General features: G+C 33.0%; 2 protein-coding genes across 2 annotated transcripts; one reads left to right on the forward strand and one right to left on the reverse strand.

Annotated features, from left to right (window-relative positions):
• Window positions 1-5,686: 5,686 nt before the first annotated feature.
• Window positions 5,687-6,352, reverse strand: LOC109192309. Its single transcript, XM_019342882.1, has one exon. The coding sequence runs from the start codon at window positions 6,350-6,352 to the stop codon at window positions 5,687-5,689; it is 666 nt and encodes a 221-aa protein (XP_019198427.1).
• A 14,369-nt stretch (window positions 6,353-20,721) lies between these two features.
• Window positions 20,722-21,990, forward strand: LOC109192547. The gene has a single exon (XM_019343231.1). The coding sequence runs from the start codon at window positions 21,031-21,033 to the stop codon at window positions 21,670-21,672; it is 642 nt and encodes a 213-aa protein (XP_019198776.1). The 5' UTR covers window positions 20,722-21,030; the 3' UTR covers window positions 21,673-21,990.
• Window positions 21,991-22,103: the final 113 nt, after the last annotated feature.

The following is a 22,103-nucleotide window of genomic DNA, read 5'->3' on the forward strand; positions in this document are numbered from 1 at the left end:
AAAAAATAAGTAGAATATTCACTTATAAAAAGCTAATTAGGAAGTACGTGTGACGTGTCTGTAGCGAAATATTACTACGAAAATAATATTTCTAAAAAAAATACAAGCACAAGCAACAAGATTCAAGGTGTTAGTTTGAGTTGAACGAAACACTCTCTCCTTAAAACTTTATTTGCTACCTCTCAAAGGTGCTAGGCGCGTTATAGTCTAGGTTTCTAGGATAAAGCGTCCTACGGTTTAATGTTTGAGCACTCAAACAATTAAACCCTGAGAGGACGTTGAGTGGAGTTTTGAGAGCTAAAAAAACATAGGATATGTTGTTGACTTCCTTTGCTGAAAGTCCAAAACTATATTCTCAATAGATTGTGTGATGCGCTATACAATGTATATCACAAAATTAGCACAACGAAAGCGTTGTGGGAAGCCTTGAATCACAAGTATAAAGGCAAGGTTGCCGGCGCAAAGAAATTTGTGGTCGGTCAATTCATTGACTTTAAGATGGTTGGTTCCAAGATCGTGCTTAGTCAAGTTGAAGATTTACAATTATTCTTTGACGAGATCCGTGACAAATGCATGGTGGTGAGTGAAGCCTTCCAAGTGGCGTCTGTAATCCAATTGTTGCCTCCAGGTTTGAAAGACTTCAAGAATTACCTTAGCACAAGCGAAAGAAAATAAACCTTGAAGACCTGATCCAATAACTCCGAATCAAAACAATTAGAGAATCTAATTTCATTAGAGCATTACACAGCTTCGTATTTAAAATCTACACCGCATGCATGTACTCATAACACTTACATACATAAAGCAAATGTCTAACTTCTGTGGTTCAGTTGAGTTACCATGATTTACATCCTCTCAGAGCTCTGTCGGACAGAAGTGTGGGGGCCCTTGGAGTTGGGGATTCAACCTTTTGGGAAGAATAAAACACTTACATAATCTAATTTGACTAGTGCATTACAAAACTTCATATTAAAAGACCACATGTATGCATGCACTACCAAAACAAAACATATATTGGTGATACATGGGACATGAAATAAGTAAAGCATAATTTTAATATTTAAAGGTTACGAGTTTGTTTAATATCTTGCCAACACTTTTTTTTGTTTGTATACGATTTTTTAAGTGTGATTCACATTTAATTTTCTATGTGATTTGCTAGTTATTATAAGGGAGAAATTTAGTGAACTAGAAAGAGTAATTAGGAGAAAAAAATAGAAAAACGTACAAACGAGAAGGAGACTTTAGACAATTTGAAAAGGTGAGGGAGTGCCAAAATCTTGAAATGACTATACGAAATTAATCATTACGTACACAAAACATTAAAAGTTGGGGTGGTGGTACGATGACAAAGTTTAATTTATAAAGGAACGTAACCCACTACATTGGTCTCGTCAAATTTAATTTCGGCCGTTATTAAGTCCAAATCAATTACGTACCACCAACTAATATAAACACCAATTTTTTTATTTTATTTTTTTACAATAATGTTAAATAACAAGAATATAGATTTTCATAAATAAATAAGCGATAACATTTTTGCAAATAGAATAATAATTTTACGTACTTTTACTACTTACAAATATACTATCAAATATTATTTGATAATGTATAATTTTATTAAGTGTTAATTTTGGATTTAGTATTCTGATTATTACTCATTTTCAATTTTAGTCTTTGACTTTTAAAATTAATTTTAATGTACTGTTAGTTTTTCTTTGTGTGAACTATGAACAGTTACCATTGTGGTTGCACAGTTAGAATAATGAAATTAGGATTTTGTTTCTCGCATTTATGTGAAAAATAATTGGTATAATGATTCACACAAGAAAAAACTAACAATAGATTAAAATTATAAATGATCAAATATTTAAGGACTAAATTTGGTAACTTTAAAATTCAATAACTAAAAGTAGAAATAAATGATAGCCAGATAGACTAAACCTGAAATTAACAGTTTTTCAAAAAAATTGAAATTAATTTTTTATTTTTTTTTTAAAATAAATTAATTTTTAATTTTTTAATAAAATAGTACGGAGTATAAGTTATTCTTTTCAAACTTCACCTCTATGAGCAGTTGAGCTGCCCATGCGGGCTTGAGTATAAGTTATTCAATTTTAGGGGAATTGCGTAATAAAGCTTATAAAAAGGTTGAAAATTAGGATCATAAGAATTGTGAATGATATGAGAAGGCTAACCGTTAAAGCTAAGCAATGCGAAGAGACGTTGTGACATGGACATACTTGACAGGTGTTCATGAATTAATATTAATTAAAATCATAATCAGTCTTTAAACTATCGTTTTACCAAAACTTTCGGCCTTTAATTAATATGTATTAACAAAATTATGACAAATGTAAAACATAAAGTTGAAGTTTTACTGCTTAATTAAAGATGTTGCCAGAAAATTCTAACCACAAATTAATAAAACGCCTTTAATTTTATTTGCTTGCACGAAATATCATTAATATGTGGTTAATTACAATGGAATATACAGTAATAATTGATGATTTTATTGGGACCGGGTCCACCATAAAGCAAGTATAGAAATATAGAACGAGGGTATGCAAAGAATAACTTTATTGCCCGGGACGCTAGGCCCAAAATAGTACGTACAAAGCTCGAGGTACAAGCCCAGAATGGCAGCCCAAAATAATAACTAAACAAGTTAAGAGAACTAATAAATGAAATAAAACTAAATATGTTACCGATATGACTCGAACCCTGGTGTGCGAGCAGGGGTTGAAGACTCAAACAAATGGACCAGGAGGGGTTTGGTGAGCCAAGGGGTGCCTTTAAAAGGGAGGGAAGGGTGCCTATTTATACTGTTGAGGGATCCACGGATGGTTGACAAATGAACGGCATCTGGCAGCCTCCATTTTGGACCACACACGTGTCACCCCACTACCTTGCTTCTAACGCACTCCCTTGCCTGGCTGCCTAAGTGGAGCTTCCTACCCTTTAGCACACAAGATCTTGATTGGTGTGGTGTTTTCAGGCTTGTGTTATTATGCTTGAGGTTGTGGGTTCGATATCTCGTAGTAATAATTCTAATAATATTTTGCTCCAAGCTTCCTTCTTTCCTTAGCCCGATATAATTCCATTATTCTTGTTGGGCCAACACATCACCCATAAAGATGGACACCCCGTTAGGGCGGTTGGGCCGACTTTCCCAATAAAATGGCCATCCGGAGTCCTATATCGCCATCAATAATGATACCGGAATTTGAGCACCGGAATTTGAGCGTGGGCAGATTCATTGTGCCGACATTTGACCATGTCTGCTAAGTCACTGAGTTACCGTGATTTACATCCTCCCACATATTTTGTCGGGTCAGACATAAGAACACTTAGGGTTGGGGATTCAACATTTTAGGATCAGAGAAGTATGATTGTACTTAAAAGTAATTTTAGATCATTCATTAATATCTCTTCCAAAGAAGAGATTAAATGGAAAACTATATTAAGTCTAACATCAATCACATGATTGTAACTTGTATATGAAGTCTGGTGTGGATTCTGAACACAAATTAAAGTCCTTCAATATAATAGATCACATTCATTTACTAATAAAATAATGTTCATATGGATATGTGTGTGACAAAAGTGGTTTCCCATTCTATCTCACAAACCAAAAAGAATACAAGCTAAGGATGTTATACCATATCCCTTAGCCGGTTACCCTCCCCCACCCCCCACCCACACACAAAAAGTTGTTCGTATAAGCAGCTCAGTTGATCACATGGATGAAGTTTGAAAACAATAACTCAGAATCGAGTCTCATCACCGGTGACAATGTGAGAGCAACCTCTCAAAGTGAGGGAACTTCTTGTGCACAGTAAGCAAAGATTTAGCCTCTGTGTTCAACTCAATTACCATGATTTACATCCTTTCAGATTGTTTGTCGGGTCGGTGACCCAAGATTGGGAATTTAACTTTTTTTGAAAAAACAACACACCAAAAGTTGATGATATGGTACTATTTACGCAGTTGGTAGTTAGTTATGAAGTATCATGGTGGCTTGAATGGGAAGATAAGAATAATATTTGTCTAACGATGATGTTTTATGGTAGCTGCTTTTAATTTGCTGGGAATCCAAAGTTATCTTTGTTCTTCTGCTGCCTTTTTTTACTTTCTCTTTTACCGACAAACAAACAATTGATCTCGTTCTGGATGACCACCAATAATTAATTTCAATTCTGCGAATAAATTCAAATTAATCTCAAAAAGTATTTTAGTGCCTGAGCAAAATCAAGTGAGTAATTGGTTTGTTAAAAATAATAGCAACTCCGATCCCCGAGTTTAAGGTACAATATATCCCTTATCTTCTCAAAGAGTTGATTGGTCTTCTTTAAAAGGATATGATGGGAATTTTAAGGTACCCGTGACAACTAATTTGGTCCTTCATTTAGGAATTATAATAATCTTTTGTTTCGATATATTGAGCATATAATATACATAAACAACATATAAATGTACAATCTAACTATCAGTTTAGACTTTTAGTTAAGATAGAGCACATGTTTCAATTTGGTATCAGAGCCATGATAAAAGTCATGAGTTCGAACGTGTTGTTTGGAGCCCATCTATATCCTACTGGACACATTGAGCTTAACCTCATCTCCATGACAAATTGCGAGTGGTAGGAGTTAAAGTTTGAACTCCTATCTTATGACCATGACTGAAAAAGTGTTTCATATGCAATTATTCATCTACTAGATCCAATGTTGCAAAACACGCTAGGCGCTCCCTAGGTGCCGATTAATCGGCGCCTAGGCGCGATTTTTTATTTTTTTATTTTATTTTATTTTATTTTTTTTAATTAAAAATAAAATTTAAAATTTAAAATTTTTAAAATTTAGTAATAAAACATAAGGTTTCTATAGTTATTTCTTAGAAATTATTTACGAAAGTGGTTGTAAAAGTGTTCAAAAGATTTTTTAAACCATCTAAATACATAAAAAACTAAAATTAAGAGCTAAAGAAGCATTTTTTTGAGAAATTAGTGAACCAAACTGCCTTCGGCGTTTGCGGTGGATAAATCTCGAAAAAATACGCGATTTGAAAAAAAAAATTGTCCAAATCGGACAACCGAGTCAAAAGTTATGCCTTCCGAAACTTTTCCGACATTTTCAAAAAAAAAAAAAAAAAAAAAAAAAAACCGCCAAACCGTTAGGGCGGCCGGCCGCGGAGGCCGTTCCTCGCGGCGGCGCAATGGCGCCTAGCGCCTAGGCGCCGATTTTTGCAACATTGACTAGATCACTATCTGTGGACAATTTACTATAATTTGAGTAGTGTCTACCGTTACCTTACCATAATATATAGTCCTATATAGTGGACTAGTGGGAAGTATTGGAAGTGACATTAATCACAACATTACTAAATCAATTCATTAATAAAGAAACTCATGAAAACATATATTTTAATTTCTTATATGTATGTATGAAAAATATACATGCATTATATATAAAAGCTTTTACATCATATTTTCCTGTATTTTTTTTTTCTACCTATAGAAACTTGCAGAAAATGCAACAGAAAGCTGGGGTGATTAAGTAAAAATGGCATGCACTATTCACACGTACAGCTTCAGATCCATCTTCTTCATGGCCAATCAATGAGCCCGGACCGGCCCGGCCCAGGCCCGATGTATTATTCCACCATGCAAGCCCAAAATCAGATTCTTCTATTGCTCGGCATTCTGGCGCCTGAGGTCGTCGTAGAACCTGGAGATGAAATTCTCGGCGGCTTCATCGACGTGGCTGCTGCCGCCGGCGTCGCTGAACAGAAACGGCGAGTCCGTCACCCGCAATTGCCTCACTGACGGAGTCCTCCCGAAGCCGGGAAGAGCCGGGGACGCCATTGCGCTTTGCAGGACGATCTCCTCCGCCGCGATCATGATCTCTTCCTCCGTGGGCGGCGGCGCGTGGGCGGAGGAGGCGGAGAGGCGGAGGTGTTTATTCAGTTTCTTGAGAATGCTGAGGTAGTTGAGGTTGGGGAGGTGGAAGCCGCCGCCGCGGCGCTCACGAGCGGGGCTGTTCTCGCAGCTAAACTCGTAGGCATCTGAAAGGTCGGCGTAGGCGGCGGCGGGGAGATCTCCACCGCAGTCTTTCGTAGTAGCATCAGTGGCGGCGGCGGAGGAGGAAGAGGAGGAGGTGGAAGCGTGGTGGTGGTGGTGGAAGATGAGGTTGTGCACGGCGGCCTTGCCGGCGGCAATCTTACCGCGCTTCAGACGGAGATTAAGATCAAGCATGAGCTTTTTCTTGGAAATCCCTTGTCGCAGCATGAAGAGAGCCGCCCTGACGACGTTCCAAAACCTCTTGGCTATAACGGGCAAATTGTTGGGCTCCATATCTGCTGTCTTCCTTTTTCTTGAATTTTCTATTTTGAGAGTGTGAGAGAGATTTTGAATACTTGATTTGATCTGCAATGGAGGATGAGAATGGATTGAAGAAACGGTGATTGGCGGAGGTATATATATATAAAAGGAGTCAACAAGTGTACGTTAAAGTAAGTATTGGGGCACGCTCCACTCATATTTCGTGTTGGAAATTCATTTCAATATTTTATTACCCTCAATTATTGTTAGGTCTGATGAATTGTACCGCCCAACTTAAAATCACTATTAGGTCAGGTCATTTTCCTTGCCCATTCTTTTTTTTTTTAGGAAAATTTAGTATAGGGTCACATTCTCTACTTTAATTTTTATTATCACACGTAAAATTTTGATATAGATACATTTACAGGAGCCCGCAAGAAGAAAATAGCTTCCCACTACCTGTCACAACAGAATGTAAATTTGAAACAGTAAGATTTAGGAATATATTGAGTAAAATTCAATTTTAACTATAAGTTTTTATTGCAATTTAGTTATTAATTAATATATGTATATTGAAGAGGAAAAAAAATGACATTTTCAGTTTCTAGAATATACAGTAAGTGTTATTTAGGTTTTAGATTGTAAATATAGTTTTAATCATTCATTAAAGTGGCTACATTGTCATTTTAGGATGAAATTAAAATCGTGATTTGGAAATGTATACAATTTTATTTTTTATTTTGTTATTGTTGGAGAGTGAAAATAATAGTCGTTTTAACGAATAATTAAAAGAAATATTTATAATCACTTTTTAATTAGATATTGAGATTATACTTGTCTATACTACATCTTTGAGAGTTAGAGATTAAATGCACAATTCTTCCTTTTATAAAATTTGAGTTAATTTTGGATGATTTTGTTTTGTTGATCAATTTCATATACAAGGTACATATTTTTCTTCTTGTTTTCTCTTAGAAGACATGTTATTATATAATTACTGGTCATATCGAATAAGACACTAAAATATCTACAGAAGATTAAATATCTATAATTACTTACAGATTTCATTAATTTATCTACATAAATATCTAAGAAGATTAAATATCTATAGTTACTTACAGATTTCATTAATTTATCTACATAAATCTTTTTTTTTTTTTAAAGTTTATAAATTTACTAACAGACTTTTTTTTATTCATAAATTTGATGTTTGTGGTGGATAATTCATCATAAAGTAGAAAAACATCTCAAGTATCTATTCAATGATATTGATTTTCAGCTATATATCATAAAGTGAATAATTACAGTTTTTTTGACATGTGGCATATTTTAAAATTTATTTTTTCACTAGTCTTTATCTTTATGATAAGAGTAGTGATATACCTTTAAATTTGGAGTTCAAATTTAACAATTACAGCTCTTTTAATGTTATTTTTAAAATTAAAATTCAAATTTTTATAATTTTGTTAAGTGTTGATTATAATTAATGCTTTTGCACAGTATATAAAAACGCATGACATGCATTGTTTTACCTAAAATATTAGAGAGCAATATGAATAACATCATATTAAATTAAATTTAAATAAAATTCATTTTTATTTATGATATAACATATATCATGGTTCTACACGAGCTTAGCTCACTGTTCAGTTAGCAGTATTTAGGTAAGAGTAAGGACGGACCTAGAAAATAATTTGTGGGGCAAAGTTTAAGTCACGTTAGAAATGTAAATTAAATGACAAAATATAAAACACACAATAAATAAGTTTCAAATAAAAAAATACATTATATATTAGAAAAGAATATTTTTGATAGACTACAATAATTAGGGACGGAGCCAAAAACATATTTGAGTGAGGTGAAAATGTGAAATTTTAAAACACTTAGACATGATGTAAAAATATTTTTGACAAAATATGAAACATAATCAATTAGATTAAATAATTTGAATAGAAAATACACTATATTCATAAATATTTTTTTAATTTTAATTTATTTTAGTTAGATCAACTTAAAATTTTTCTAAATTAATTCAAATACGATGAAATATAATATAAATTTATATACTACATTAATTAAATGATTCAACAAAAGTAGACTAAAAGAACATTTAAATTGTTAATTAAATAATTCATAAAAATTAGACTAAAAATACATTTAATTTATCTTGTGAAGGATGAAGGATAAAATAAAAAAGAAAAACTAAATATAAGTTCTACTAATAAGATTTGAACCAGTAACATAAGCTGTTTAACATCCTGTTTAAAGTTTCAACATATTAATTAAGCTATTTAAATATTTAGTAATTCATACATAAATATAAATTTTATATATAATTTAATGCTATATAATAAGTATATATATATAAGAATTGACGGCGGGAAAACAAATAGTTGCTTCCAAAACCCTAGGTAGCAAGTGAAGCTAGGGGTCCCACATTTCACTGTTTAGAGAAGTTTACTTAGCAAGGGAGGTTTGCGTGGAGGGGGTGACAGGTGGCAAACACTTAGCAAGAAAGAAAAGAATGAAAATTAAACCAGTGTGCTAGCTAGTATCCAAAGTAAGGAGACAAAAGTAAATAACCTCGTTCTTGTGGAAAGCCCTCAAAATTGTACAAAAATATCAGTGTTCGTACCCACTCCCACTCCACACAACAATCATTACAACTCCCTTGCTTTTTCTTTCTTTTATTTTTTTTTGACCCACAATTTTCCATTTTCGCCCTTCATATATGTTTTCTATTCCAACTTTGTACGGTCCTTTTTTTTTTTTTTTTGGTAATTTGTTTGTAATTATCCGTTTTCTTTGTCTTTAATAAGTTTTTTTTTTTTTTTTTTTTTTCAAAATAAATACATGGAAAGACAAAGAACCTAAAACAAGAGAGGGTAGTAGCATGATTTTTAAAAATATCAGTCTAGTGAACCCCACAATATCTGTCCTTAGCCAGGATAATTTAATGGCTGAGCAAATTGGAACAAAAATTAGTCACTATTGAGTTTTAAATATTAATTTTTTTTCTTTAAATACGATTTACTGAACTAGTGAACTCAGCATGTGCGGCTGTAAACATATACTTGACAAGTTAGACAACATTATTAGACCATTAAATGTATATATGGAGTTATTCGAGACATATCTCACAATTTAACTTATCTACCTATTAATTTACAGGCAAAAGCGACAATGGGCCATTAACTTTTGGGTTCAAACTATGTTATGTGCACTAATCTTAGCTTATAATCATACTTAAATAGAGAAATTAAAACTTTTTAAGATTAATAATAGTAGCCGATAAAGAACAATCCCTTATTATTAACTCTTTCTAAACACTTATTATTTGTTACAATTATATGTACTACTTTTAGTACCTTGATGACTCGACCAAATCCATTACAAACAAATTAAATAAGAATTAGCTACAGTACACAAGTAGGATACAATAATAACGTGTAACCTTATAAAGAAAGACAACTATACACAACATAACTTTAATTTTAGTGATATTCAAACCATAATTAAGAAGTTGTTACCTCAAGCTAAGGTTGTGGTCCAGGTTAATTATTATCTTTAATTTGGTATGTTGTATAGATTGGATGCATGTTAATTTGTGGACCGGAGCACATCATTATCTTTCCGCAACTAGGTATTGTTTTCTTGTACGTATTATATACATACATTAGTTATTAACATATACACTACGTTCATGAGCTATTTTTTTTTAAATGGATAATAATATATTTTCATGATTAGAAATTTGAGTTAATACCCAAGTTATGGGTGTAATTCGTACAAGAAAGAGAAATTTCGCACTTCACAAGTTAAAAGTAAAGAGAGATCAATATTGACATTACTGAATTGTCCCTTTATTTAACACCAATTTGACGGAATAACAAATGGAGGATTAAATTGAATTGTCTATTTATTTAACACCAATTTGACGGAATAACAAATGGAGGATTAAATTGAATTGTCTATTTATTTAACACCAAATGGACATAATAACAAATGAGGGACTAAATTGAGCAAAAACACAAAAGTCTGGGACTAAATTGAGCGAAACACAAAAGTCTGGGACGATATTAGGTCACCAAAGTCGTTTAGGACGAAATTGAGAAAAATCACTATAGTCGAGGACGATTTTGGGTATTAATAGTTGTTATATCCGACTTTGCAACTAGCCTCTGAGTGGGCTTTCTTTTGACAAATTCAATATATCATTGGATGTTTGTATACTCTGATCTATAGCATTGAGATAACTACTATTTCTGGCTATTTTATGTTATAAAAAAAAACGTATATGCATAAATAATGTCGCAAAATATATAAAAAACTTTTTTTTTTCTTTTGAAAAAGAAATTCATTCAAACCTTAAATAATCAAATGTTGGCAGGAACAATATATAACCAAATAGAAGGACCAGACTAAGAACATGCAAATAGACAAATAGCTCTAGCTAAAGCATGAGCAAGCTAAGCTTGTTCAATTCGCTGATCTACGGATAAATCGAATAATGGACATTGATTCAAAGTGTCGTTGTAAAATATTTTTTAGTAATACAATTAAGTTAGAGTTCATTTTAAATTTAATCATCTAACTATCACTCATTTTCAATTTTATTCTCAACGTGAGGAGGCTCCTTGTGCACAATAAGCAAAAGTGAAAGAGACTCCTTGTGCGCAGTAAGCAAAGGTCTAGCCTCTGTGATTCATGTTCAGTTGAGTTACCATGATTTACATCCTCTCAGATACTCTCTCAGACCGGAGTGTGGGGACCCTTAGAGTTGAGGTTCAACCTTTTGAAAAGAATAGAGAGGTCTAACTCAGCTCGCCTAAAAACAAGATTAGAATTGAAGTTTGAATCTATATCTATACAATAACGTGGGATACTAATAATGAGCATGATTCTTTTTGGTTCCAATAATATTGTTTAAGGGGGCCGGACTAGATGTGTATTCCGTAGAGGCCAAAAGTACCAAAAGTGGTAACGTACCACAACAACATACATGCAATGGGCACATGTTTTGTGTACACTAAACAGCACTATACCAAATTCAGAAAATTAAAGTATGATTTGAATAGTTAACCGAACGTTTTTTTGGTCACTTTAAGTTTGTCGTGGAAGTCGCGCAACAACTGTTTGGTTTCCTCAGATGTACCTAGCACCAACAACAGCTGTTGGCAACTTCATTAACAAAAGAAAAACACATACATTACGGAAAGCTAAAACCCGTAACATGCGGTTTAATATGTTGTTTATTCGCTAATGATCTTGCTTTTTAACATCTTTTGGGCACAGCACTGGCTCATGTATTTTTTTTAATGGACTTTTGGAAGCTTTATGTTAGAGTTGCGGAACGAAATTTCAACCACGTTGCATTATTTTGTTTGGCAATATATTGTATGGGATTGGATATCTCAACTAAAAGGAAACCATAATGCAGTATTTTTTGTGTTGCGGTTTAATTTTCACGTGTTTTTTTTGAAGGCCGGTGGTAAAATTATTTGGCCGGAATGCCTAATTAGGATCCAAAAATCTCACAAAGTAGAGTTCGCACTAATTATACAATGTTGTTTCTCTATTCACATTGGATCGAACATGATAAATGCAACTATATATATTTATTTATAGGAGACGGATCAAGTGAGAACCACATGTCCAGGAGAGAACTGAGAACCAATTATAACCGTTCACGTGTTCAAATCTAACGGATCAAAAAAACTATTTTTTTTTTTAAAATACGGTAGTATTTTCGTAAATAATTGAACTTTGAAGTGCAAGTAAACTATGTTAAAACTGCACGTAACAGTTTCATTACTTCATATAGTGCACCTAAGTGCAAGTAAAATGTATTAAAAGTGCAACAAATAATGTATACTGAGTATCAATATTAAGTGCACATAACATTATCAACAAAACGTTATCATTAAGTGCACCAATGTGAAAGACGTTATCATTAGGTGCACCAATGTTAAAAAAAAAAAAAAAGTAAATTACTTGCACTATTAAGTAGAAATGGTTACACTTTTAAGTGATTTTACTTGCACTTTTATCACATGTATTTTAACTCATTAAAATTTTAAAAAATGTAAAATTTTAATTATTAAACACGAAAATTAAAAGAAAGAGAAGGATTGAAGGCGGTGCGTGTTGGAAGGACATGATGAAAAGTTGCTAATTCAAATGAATTTTGTGTGTTAAAAAAGGGAGTTCAACTTTCTCCTCTATATTTCTTACTATTTTGGGAGGAATCATTTTTCCCTATGTATCATTTGAAGTATTGAAGAAGAAAAGCTTTAAAAAAGAAAAAGGTGAAAATTAAAACAAAAAGATTAATAATAGTTTTTTATTGGAGAAATTGCGTGAAGTTTATTCTCATTAATTACATAATAATAACTTTAACGAAAATTAATGGTCTACGTTTTTATGGATTCCGTTTCGTCTTCAATCACAGCTGCCCTCAAAGTTAGTTTGAACCAAAGGAAGATAGGCAGCTGCTGCTGGGTCTAGCCATTATTCAACGGATTTAGTGGCGATTTTCATGGAGATATGCCTCAAAAGGATTCAACTTGAGTTGACTTGAAAATTAGGTCATTCTAGTCGAATTGATTAAACTGTTAGCTTGAGAATTACAAAGTTTTAAATTTGATTTTATTGATTTGAGTGTGTAGTTTATCTTATTGTTACCTTGTGTCAATTAGGATCACAAGACGGATTACACTCAAGACAAGCTAAGGTTACAAGATAGATTTCATCAAAAGTCCATATTTAGGTAGCAGTTACGGATTTTTTTAGAAAGGAAAAAAAATGCAGATATTTTTGCAAATTATTCTGTGGACCCGAGTTCAAACATTCACAATTTACCTTTTAAAAATTCACAAGTTGTATATATTTTTGTATACACAAGTTCCTTTGAAATATTACAGTCACACAATATTAACAGATTATGATTTAATGACCATGTATTGCATTTATAAATTCCCTTTTACAGTTGTTATGTATTTTGACTTAGAAACACAATTTATATTCTAGATATTCACAATTACAATATTAAAAATACATAATTTATACATAGTTTAAGACTAGGTCCACCTTGCAAGGTGAACTTTGTCTATGGTATAACAACTCTTTCTTGCTTCTTTGGGCCTTAAATAGTACTAGGATTATCATATGCATTTCAGGCCCATCTTGAAACTCTGAATTTTGGTTCCCAAGGGCTTTGTCCCAATGCCTACTAAGAGGCTAATATGATGTTCTGGATTAGCCCGCACCGATTATATTGGCAAATTATGCTGTACATCTGTGTGCACCATGCATAGTGTACACGGATACAAAAACACAGCGTCATTTTACTTAAATAAAAAAAAATTATTTTTGATTGTCATTAGTTATGTAAACATATGTTCATAATTTTATAATTTCACATTTTGGATTTATAGTTATGAAATTATGAATGTATAGTTATGCAATTCTGAATTTATATTTATGAAGTTATGGATGTGTCATTATGCATGCAATTATGAAGTTTTGAAGTTATAATTTTACATTCTGAATGTATAGTTATGAAGTTATTGATGTGTAGTTATGCAATTCTGAATGTATAGTTATGAAGTTATGGATGTGTAGTTATGCATGCAATTTTGAATGTATAGTTATGAAGTTATGGATGTGTAGTTATGCATGCAATTCTGGATTTATAGTTATGAAGTTATGGATGTGTAGTTATGCAATTCTAATGTATAGTTATGAAGTTATGGATGTGTAGTTATGCAATTCTGGATTTAAACTTATGAAGTTATGGATGTGTAGTTATGCAATTCTGGATGCATAGTTATGAAGTTATGGATGTGTAGTTATGCAATTTTGAATTTATAGTTATAGATGTTTAGTTATGTAATTCTGGATGTATAATTATGAACTTATACAATTCTGATTTATTTTTTTAAGTCAGACGTCAAAACGACGCCGTTTTTGCAACTGTGTGCACCATGCATGATGCACACGGTTGCACAGCATAACGCTCTTGCAAAATGCAATATATGTCTGCCCATTAAACTCATCAAGTAACTTTAATATGTGAAATGTGATCGAGAGTTCGAACTCATGCAAATTATGATGTGGAAACGTGTTCACCATGCGCATGGTGAACACATGGGTAGATCCATAATTTCTATACTGTAGATCCATAATTTCTATTCTGTAGAAATTATTGAATCTACAGTATAGAAATTATGAATTTACAGTATAGAAATAGAATTATGGATCTACAGTACGGTATATAAATTATGAATCTACAATATAGATGTTATGAATCTATAGTATATAAATTATGGATCTACAGTACGATATAGAAATTATGAATCTACAGTATAGATGTTATGAATCTATAGTATAGAAATTATGGATCTACAGTACGGTATAGAAATTATGAATCTACAGTATATAAATTATGAATCTACAGTATAGATGTTATGAATCTATAGTATAGAAATTATGGATCTACAGTACGGTATAGAAATTATGAATCTATAGTACGGTATAGAAATCATGAATTTACAGTATAGATGTTATGAATCTACAGTATAGAAATTATGAATCTATAGCTTAAAAATTATGAATCTATCTTGTATTCAACATGCGCATGGTGAACACGGTTCCACATAATAAGTACCCTCGTACTCATATGTACCTATATAATAATACATTTGAAAGAGTTAACTCAATGGATCTTAATAAGATCGATTAAGCTAAATTAGTCTAATGTGATGGGCATGCATGCCATGTTTTATTATTTTATAGGTCGGGAGTGTAGCAACAAAATAGGTCACGCATAACATGCAGTAGATGATAGTTATTGATCTTATCAAAATCAACGTCTAGGATGAACACGAATTTAAAAAAAAAAAAAAAAAACAAATGCGGTTGCGATTTGATCATATACATATTGTTCAAACTTAAGGTGCATATTTTATGTGTTTAAGGTGCGCCGTGTTAATACTTAATGTGCACCATTTTAATACTTAAGGTCTGTCAGTTATACACTTGAGAACTTAAGGTGCGTTTTTTGTTGAAACTTAAGGTATGTCATTCTAAAACTTAAGGTGCGTTGTTTCAAAGCTTAAGGTGCGTCTTGTTAACACTAAAGGTGCGCTATTTTAACATTTAAGGTGCGTCAGTTATACACTTAAGGTGTATAAGTTCTACCTGCACGGGCTTAGCTCAATGGTTTAGTGGGCAGTATTACCTCGGCGGTGGCAGTGTGGGAATTATGTCCAAAGTGGGCAGATCCATTGAGTCATCGTAATTTACATGCTCTGTCGGGTTGGGGATTCACATTTTGCTTCTTCCTTCCTGGACGCACATTAATGTTTGTCTTGATATGATATTTATATATAGAGTAAATTCCATTTTTGGCCCTAATTTATAGGGGTCATTCCAATTTTAGTCCACTATTGTTTGTCTTGATATGATATTTATAAATACTTTTTATTTTTAGTTAAATCAATTTTAAGTTTTCATTATACTTGAATTACAAAATATATTTTATACAAATTAATTAATCAAATTAAACCATTTACATTGACTAGATAATTAATAAAAAGTAAACTATCTTTTAAAATATATATTTTATAATTGAATCACAAAATATATTTTGTTTAAATGAATTAATCAAGTTAAATAATTTTTATCATACATAGCTTATTATAAAGCTCACAATATAACACATGTTATAAATATTAGTAAATTACTCAAATATAAATGAAGTTCAAAAATTTGATATAAATCACAAATCATCTATATTATAAATCTAGCTATAATTAAAAAAAAATCTCAAAATTACAAATCAAAAATACAATTAGAATTAAATATAAATCTTACAATAGAGATGTGTTTATGAAATTTCGAGCTCTTGGCTTCTGAGATAATAATTATGCAGCCTGTCATCAACAAATAGCACATTTTATGTGGTGAGACTGAGTCTTAGGCAAAATACCATAAAGTTAACATATACTATATGAGTATATGTGCTCACAATTCAATTCAATTAATGATGGATACAAATTGGTACGTGCATGCATGCATGATTATTTGAGCTTGACGGTTCTCTTCCAGCATTAAATTAAGGGCGACAATGAACCATAAGTTAAAAGATATTTGTGAGACGTCAAAGTCACTATAAGCACACTATACCCTTAACCACTAGTATAGGTTACGTTGCTACAAAACCTATGAATGTACATATGGCCCTCAATTATTCACCCTATTTTTATTTTCATCTTTATTTGATACTTCTTACACCCTACGGGGAACCTGTGATCTATCTCATAAAAGACAGTGTGACATCCCTAGCTAATCTTACGTTACAATTCCCATTTTTGTCGCGTGAACTGCATAGCTTTTATCCTACTATACGTACACATATAGGTAAATAATAAGAGTATATATTATTAGTTTTGTATGTAAATTCAATGCATCATCATTTATTTATTTATTTTTTATAAAATCGCATTAATTTTGTATAAGAACACATCATTTGAGATTAAATGGCATTAAGTTTACTCCCCCTAGCTAGAGTCAGGGGAGAAATAATTAATCGCGTGTCGCGTAGTCAGCTAGTTTATCGGTCAGATTCTGACCTTAATCTTTATTTGCATGCAAGAGATTCAATTTACACCTTTCATATACGGAACTTTTTTCTCCATTCATATTTTTAGGGCAAATTATATCATGGACCAGGGTCGACCTTGCATTGTAGACCCTGGTCCAAATATAACATCAGATTCTATATCTATAGTTGTCACATTCTGTACTTGCAGTTAATAGTTTCTCTACTTGTAGCTATCATATTATGTGTCAGCAATTATCGGTATCTATAGTTGACATATTCTGTACCTGCAGATGTACAGAAACGATTAACTGTAGGTACAAATTTTTTGTATCAGGGTTCACAATGCAATATGAACCATGGTCCATGGTATAACAATTTATAGTGGGATTCAAACCCTCACACTGTTACCACCTTCCGTCGTAATATCAAGTTAGACGACGAACCACTACACTAAGCCCTGGGGGCAAACATATAGTTTTTAGATTATGAAATCTAGACACATCGTATTGTGATAAATATGCAATGTTTATTCATTCAAACTTTTACTTATTTATATAATCGTCAAAGCTTTTTTTTTTTTTTTTTTTTTATTGAAAAAAGAAACATAAATCAAATGCATGCTTACCGGCCATTATACTAAAAATTATAACTAGTAACAAATATATTAATTTATTTTCTTACACTTGCATAACATTCAACATCACATTTTAATAACAAGACATTAGACTCAATTCACCGTTCCAACATAAATTATATATACTTAGACACGTGAACTGGATATGTATAAGTATAGGTATAGGTTTCCTTTTAAGTGGATGGCAAGATGGAAGTATCCAGCTCTGTCCTCCTATCCACTATTCTTCAGAAACAGCAAGCTAAGGTTCCTATGGTGAGACGACGACAACATGTGATGTCCACCAACTTGCCCTCTTTTCTCTTCAAACATCAAAAAGAAACAAAATTTATATTAGTTTATAACAATAATTCTCCCAATATAATAATTACGAAAAGAAATAAGCCAAGTTGCAGAGCAGAATACATCTGTTGTAAAAGGATATATAACCCTACATGTCCCTTGCCAATGAACCTACCACGCACATTAATTTGACCAACTTTCTATGTTACGTTTTTCATTAATTCTTCAAATTTACCACTTGGATTCCATACCTTTGCATTCCCATAACTCAATATCATTAGTACATTATATATATTATTAGATAACTTAATTGGTAAGGGATTTGAGATTTTATTTACAATAAATCATACATTATAAATAATAAGTCAACAATAAAAATACACGAGTTAATTAAGCAAACGCTTCCCAAACAGGCAATGTAAAAAGATGTAATGGATAAAATCGTGTAGAAGTTGTGAGCAAAGAGGCCTTAGCTTACATGGTTGTGTTGCCTTGGCTCACTTTTTTTATTCGCCATTGTGCTAGAATAAATCTACCATGAAGTGATGTGAAACAAAATATACATAGAGTTTATATGTAAGTTCATCTTTAATATTTTTAAATTATAATTTTAATAAATTTATTAATATATTTATTACAAAATAAAATATTTTTATGATGACAAATAAAATTACTATAAGTATCATATTATAGTATAAGTATATTAGTTATTTTTTCCTTTCTAAAAAAAATATTAATTATTTTTAGTTAGAATTTAGAAATTGAGGTATAAATTGATTGAATGATATATAATTAAGTTTATATTTATTAGTGTACATACATTGTTTTATTAAAATTGAAAGTTAAAAATCAATTAGCCTAAATCGATTAGTTCAATAGGGTCGGCCCAATTTACATCCCTAACCTTAAGACCCTCACATCTTGACTTGACATAATAACGGAGGGTAAATCACGGTGACTTAGCAACCCATTAGGTGGGAGGATCTTTGATTTTATCTTCTCATCCTTATATAGCTAATTAAGCGCTCCCCTCATTTGATTTGATAAATTTTAAACTCCAACCTGATGGTAAACAAATGTTAAAGTTTACACACACATAGAGGTTATATAATCCGGTTCATACTCTAAGTGAGAACTGTGGACAAAATTCAAACTATTGATTTGCTTATTTGCAAGATCTGATGGATAGAAACTCAAGTAAAAGAGAGCGGGGTCATTTGAATTTTCATTTTTTTTTTCTTTACTTTCAATGTTAAATCTACTAGATCAATGATTCCGATTTGTCCATAGCTTCTCACCTGGAGCATGGGTTATATATATATAGAATAAAGTTCAAATGCGGCGGGGTCTTCCCGTGCGGCGGAATTCCAGAATATACCAACAGTGTAATAAAAACACACCACAATGAAATGCAATAAAACATCACAACATACACAACAGACTCAAAAAAAATACACCATATAACTCACCACCCCTAATGGTGTATTTCCGAACAGTGTATGGTGTTTTTAGTCACACCTAATGGTGTGTGTTTGGTGATGCAGTGCTCTGTTTACTCTGTTTTGTGTGGTGTATTTTCTTAACGTTGATGGTGCATATTTGTTGAACTATTGGTGTTGCCGCACCGTAACACACTGCCGCACCTGAACTCGCATATATATATATATATATATATATATATATATATATATATATATATATATATATATAGACTTGCACTCGGGTGCGAACGGCTCGCCCAGACGCGAAATAGGAATGGATTCTGTTCGTCCAGGTGTCCAGATCTAATGGATGAGAAACACTGATTTTTTTTTAAAATGCGGTGGCATTTTCGTAAATAATTGAACATCGAAGTGCAAGTAAAATGTATTACAAGTGCATGTAAAATGTATTATAGGTGCAAGTAAAAATTTACACTGAGCATCAATACTTAGTTGCACTTATAGTTCTAAGTAGTTGCACTTGTAGTTCTAAGTAGTTGCACACATAGGTATAAGTAGTTGCATCTAGGTGTATGAATGTTTGCGAGTGGTTTTCAGGAGTATTACTACCCGCTGAACTCAGATCAATGAATGTTAACAAGGCAAAATTACATGTACTTATAGGTGAAAGTAGGTGCACCTATAGTTATAAGTAGTTGCACCTATAGTTATAAATAGTTGCACATATAGTTATAAGCACACCCAGGTGCATGAATGGTTGCGGAAAGTGAATGCTAACAAGGCAAAATTACATGCACTTGTAGGTGAAAATAGGTGCACTTATAAGATATTTTACTTGCACTTCGATGTTCAATTATTTACGAAAATGCCACCGCATTTTTTTTTAAGTTATTAGATCTGGACACGTGTCGCGCGCTGATTCGTTCGCATTTCTTGGGCACTTATTCACACCTGAGTGCGTCCCTCTATATATATATATATATAATCAGCTAGGTTAGTTGGAGCTTGATGCTTGAAATTCCGATCCTTTAGGCTTCCTCTTCTTCCCTACCAAGAACGCTTATATCATATAAGCAGGAGAAGAAATCAAATTACCTTGCCATTTAAAATTTTTTACTGACTAATTTTCACCCGAACTTAATAAAATATTAACAAAAATGAAAATCGCCACGTTAAGAATAACTGAGCGATAAAAATATAAATATGTGAGTGATTGAATCTACACTTGAGGTATAATTGAATGACCAAATATTCCATTGTTCCTTTTTTTTTTCTTCCTTCTTCTTCTTAGCTTCTATATACCTAAAAAGGTTAAATACATACAGAAAATTAATATTGCTAATTCTTGCAATATAATATAATGTAATCACTGTTGAATATAATGGACGAAAGAAATTGGAGTAAAAATTTCAATTTTTTGTGGTGCATAAGTATTAGAGATCATATATATCAAACATATCATTAATTAAAACCTAATAGAGAAAGGCAATGGCTTTCTGTTGGAAACCCCTCAAGCCACATGAACAATCTAGCACATTCAAATACACAATATTTATGGCTACAATGACATGTGATCATGTACCACCTTTTCGGCTCCCAACTACATCAACCCTACCTCTCCACCTTCTATAAAATCCATCCCTATTCATCAAAAACTTAACCCAATTCAAACCTCCAACACAACGTAACAATCCTAACCCAAAACTTCCAACATTATATTCTGTGATTTCCGGTTTAAGGATTTATCATGGCCCCCCACGGAGAGCCAGTCCTGCTCAGCTCCTATTCTCGTACGACACCTAAGAACAACAACAACAACAACGTTGGTGTCGGCGGTGGCGCCGCCAAACCTCCGCGCCTCGCCAACAACAACCTGCAAAGAACGGTGTCCGACATCTCCTTCGACCTGAGCAAGGAGGTGGCCGCGGCGTGCACCGCTGCGGCGGCGGAGGCCAAGCAGCTGCCGCCCATCTCGGAGGTGGAGGACGCCAAGTGCGAGTGCTGCGGCATGTCGGAGGACTGCACCCCGGAGTACATCGACCGCGTGCGCGCCAAGTTCGCCGGCCGGTGGATTTGCGGCCTCTGCTCCGAGGCCGTGAAGGAGGAGGAAGAGAAGAACGGCGGCAAACGAGAGGAGGCCGTCAACTCCCACATCAACGCTTGCTCCAAGTTCAACAAGTTCGCTCGGGCTTACCCGGTTCTTTACCAGGCGGAAGCCATGAGAGAGATGTTGAAGAAGACCAGAGCCGATCCCAGAGGACTCCGGGCCGCCAAAACCTTCAGCGCTAGGGATAACAAAGGCCAACCAAACAAAGCCGGGATAGCCAGGAGTTCCAGTTGCATTCCGGCCATAACCAGAGACATGACTGATCTTAACATCAATAATTAATCATTAAGAATAATGTTTTAATATAATGTATATATTAATTTATTTTTTTAGTTTTGGGAAATAAGACATTATTGTCCCTCGAGGGTTCCAGCTCCATGCATCCTACCTGTCTTCAAGTATTGACTATGAGTTTTCCTCGTTAAAAAAAAGCCATGATATAATCACCCTTTAGTATGGGGTTTTTTGGGTAAAAACTCACTCACCCATTAGGGTTAGTTATGACATTTCCATTCAGGGTACTAAGGAATTTTTTTTAGTCATCCTCTTGGGACTTTGAATATCTGATGATTAATGTATTATTAGACGACTAATGATGTATTTCGGAGTTGTACTTCAATGTAATGTAACCCTATTAACCTAGTATTATATATAGTATGAACGAACTTCTGCTATTTAATAATGCATGTATGCATACATATGATTGTCATAAT

The sequence above is a fragment of the Ipomoea nil genome, unplaced genomic scaffold (genome assembly GCF_001879475.1).
Source record: "Ipomoea nil cultivar Tokyo-kokei standard unplaced genomic scaffold, Asagao_1.1 scaffold1770, whole genome shotgun sequence".
Taxonomy (NCBI): domain Eukaryota; kingdom Viridiplantae; phylum Streptophyta; class Magnoliopsida; order Solanales; family Convolvulaceae; genus Ipomoea; species Ipomoea nil.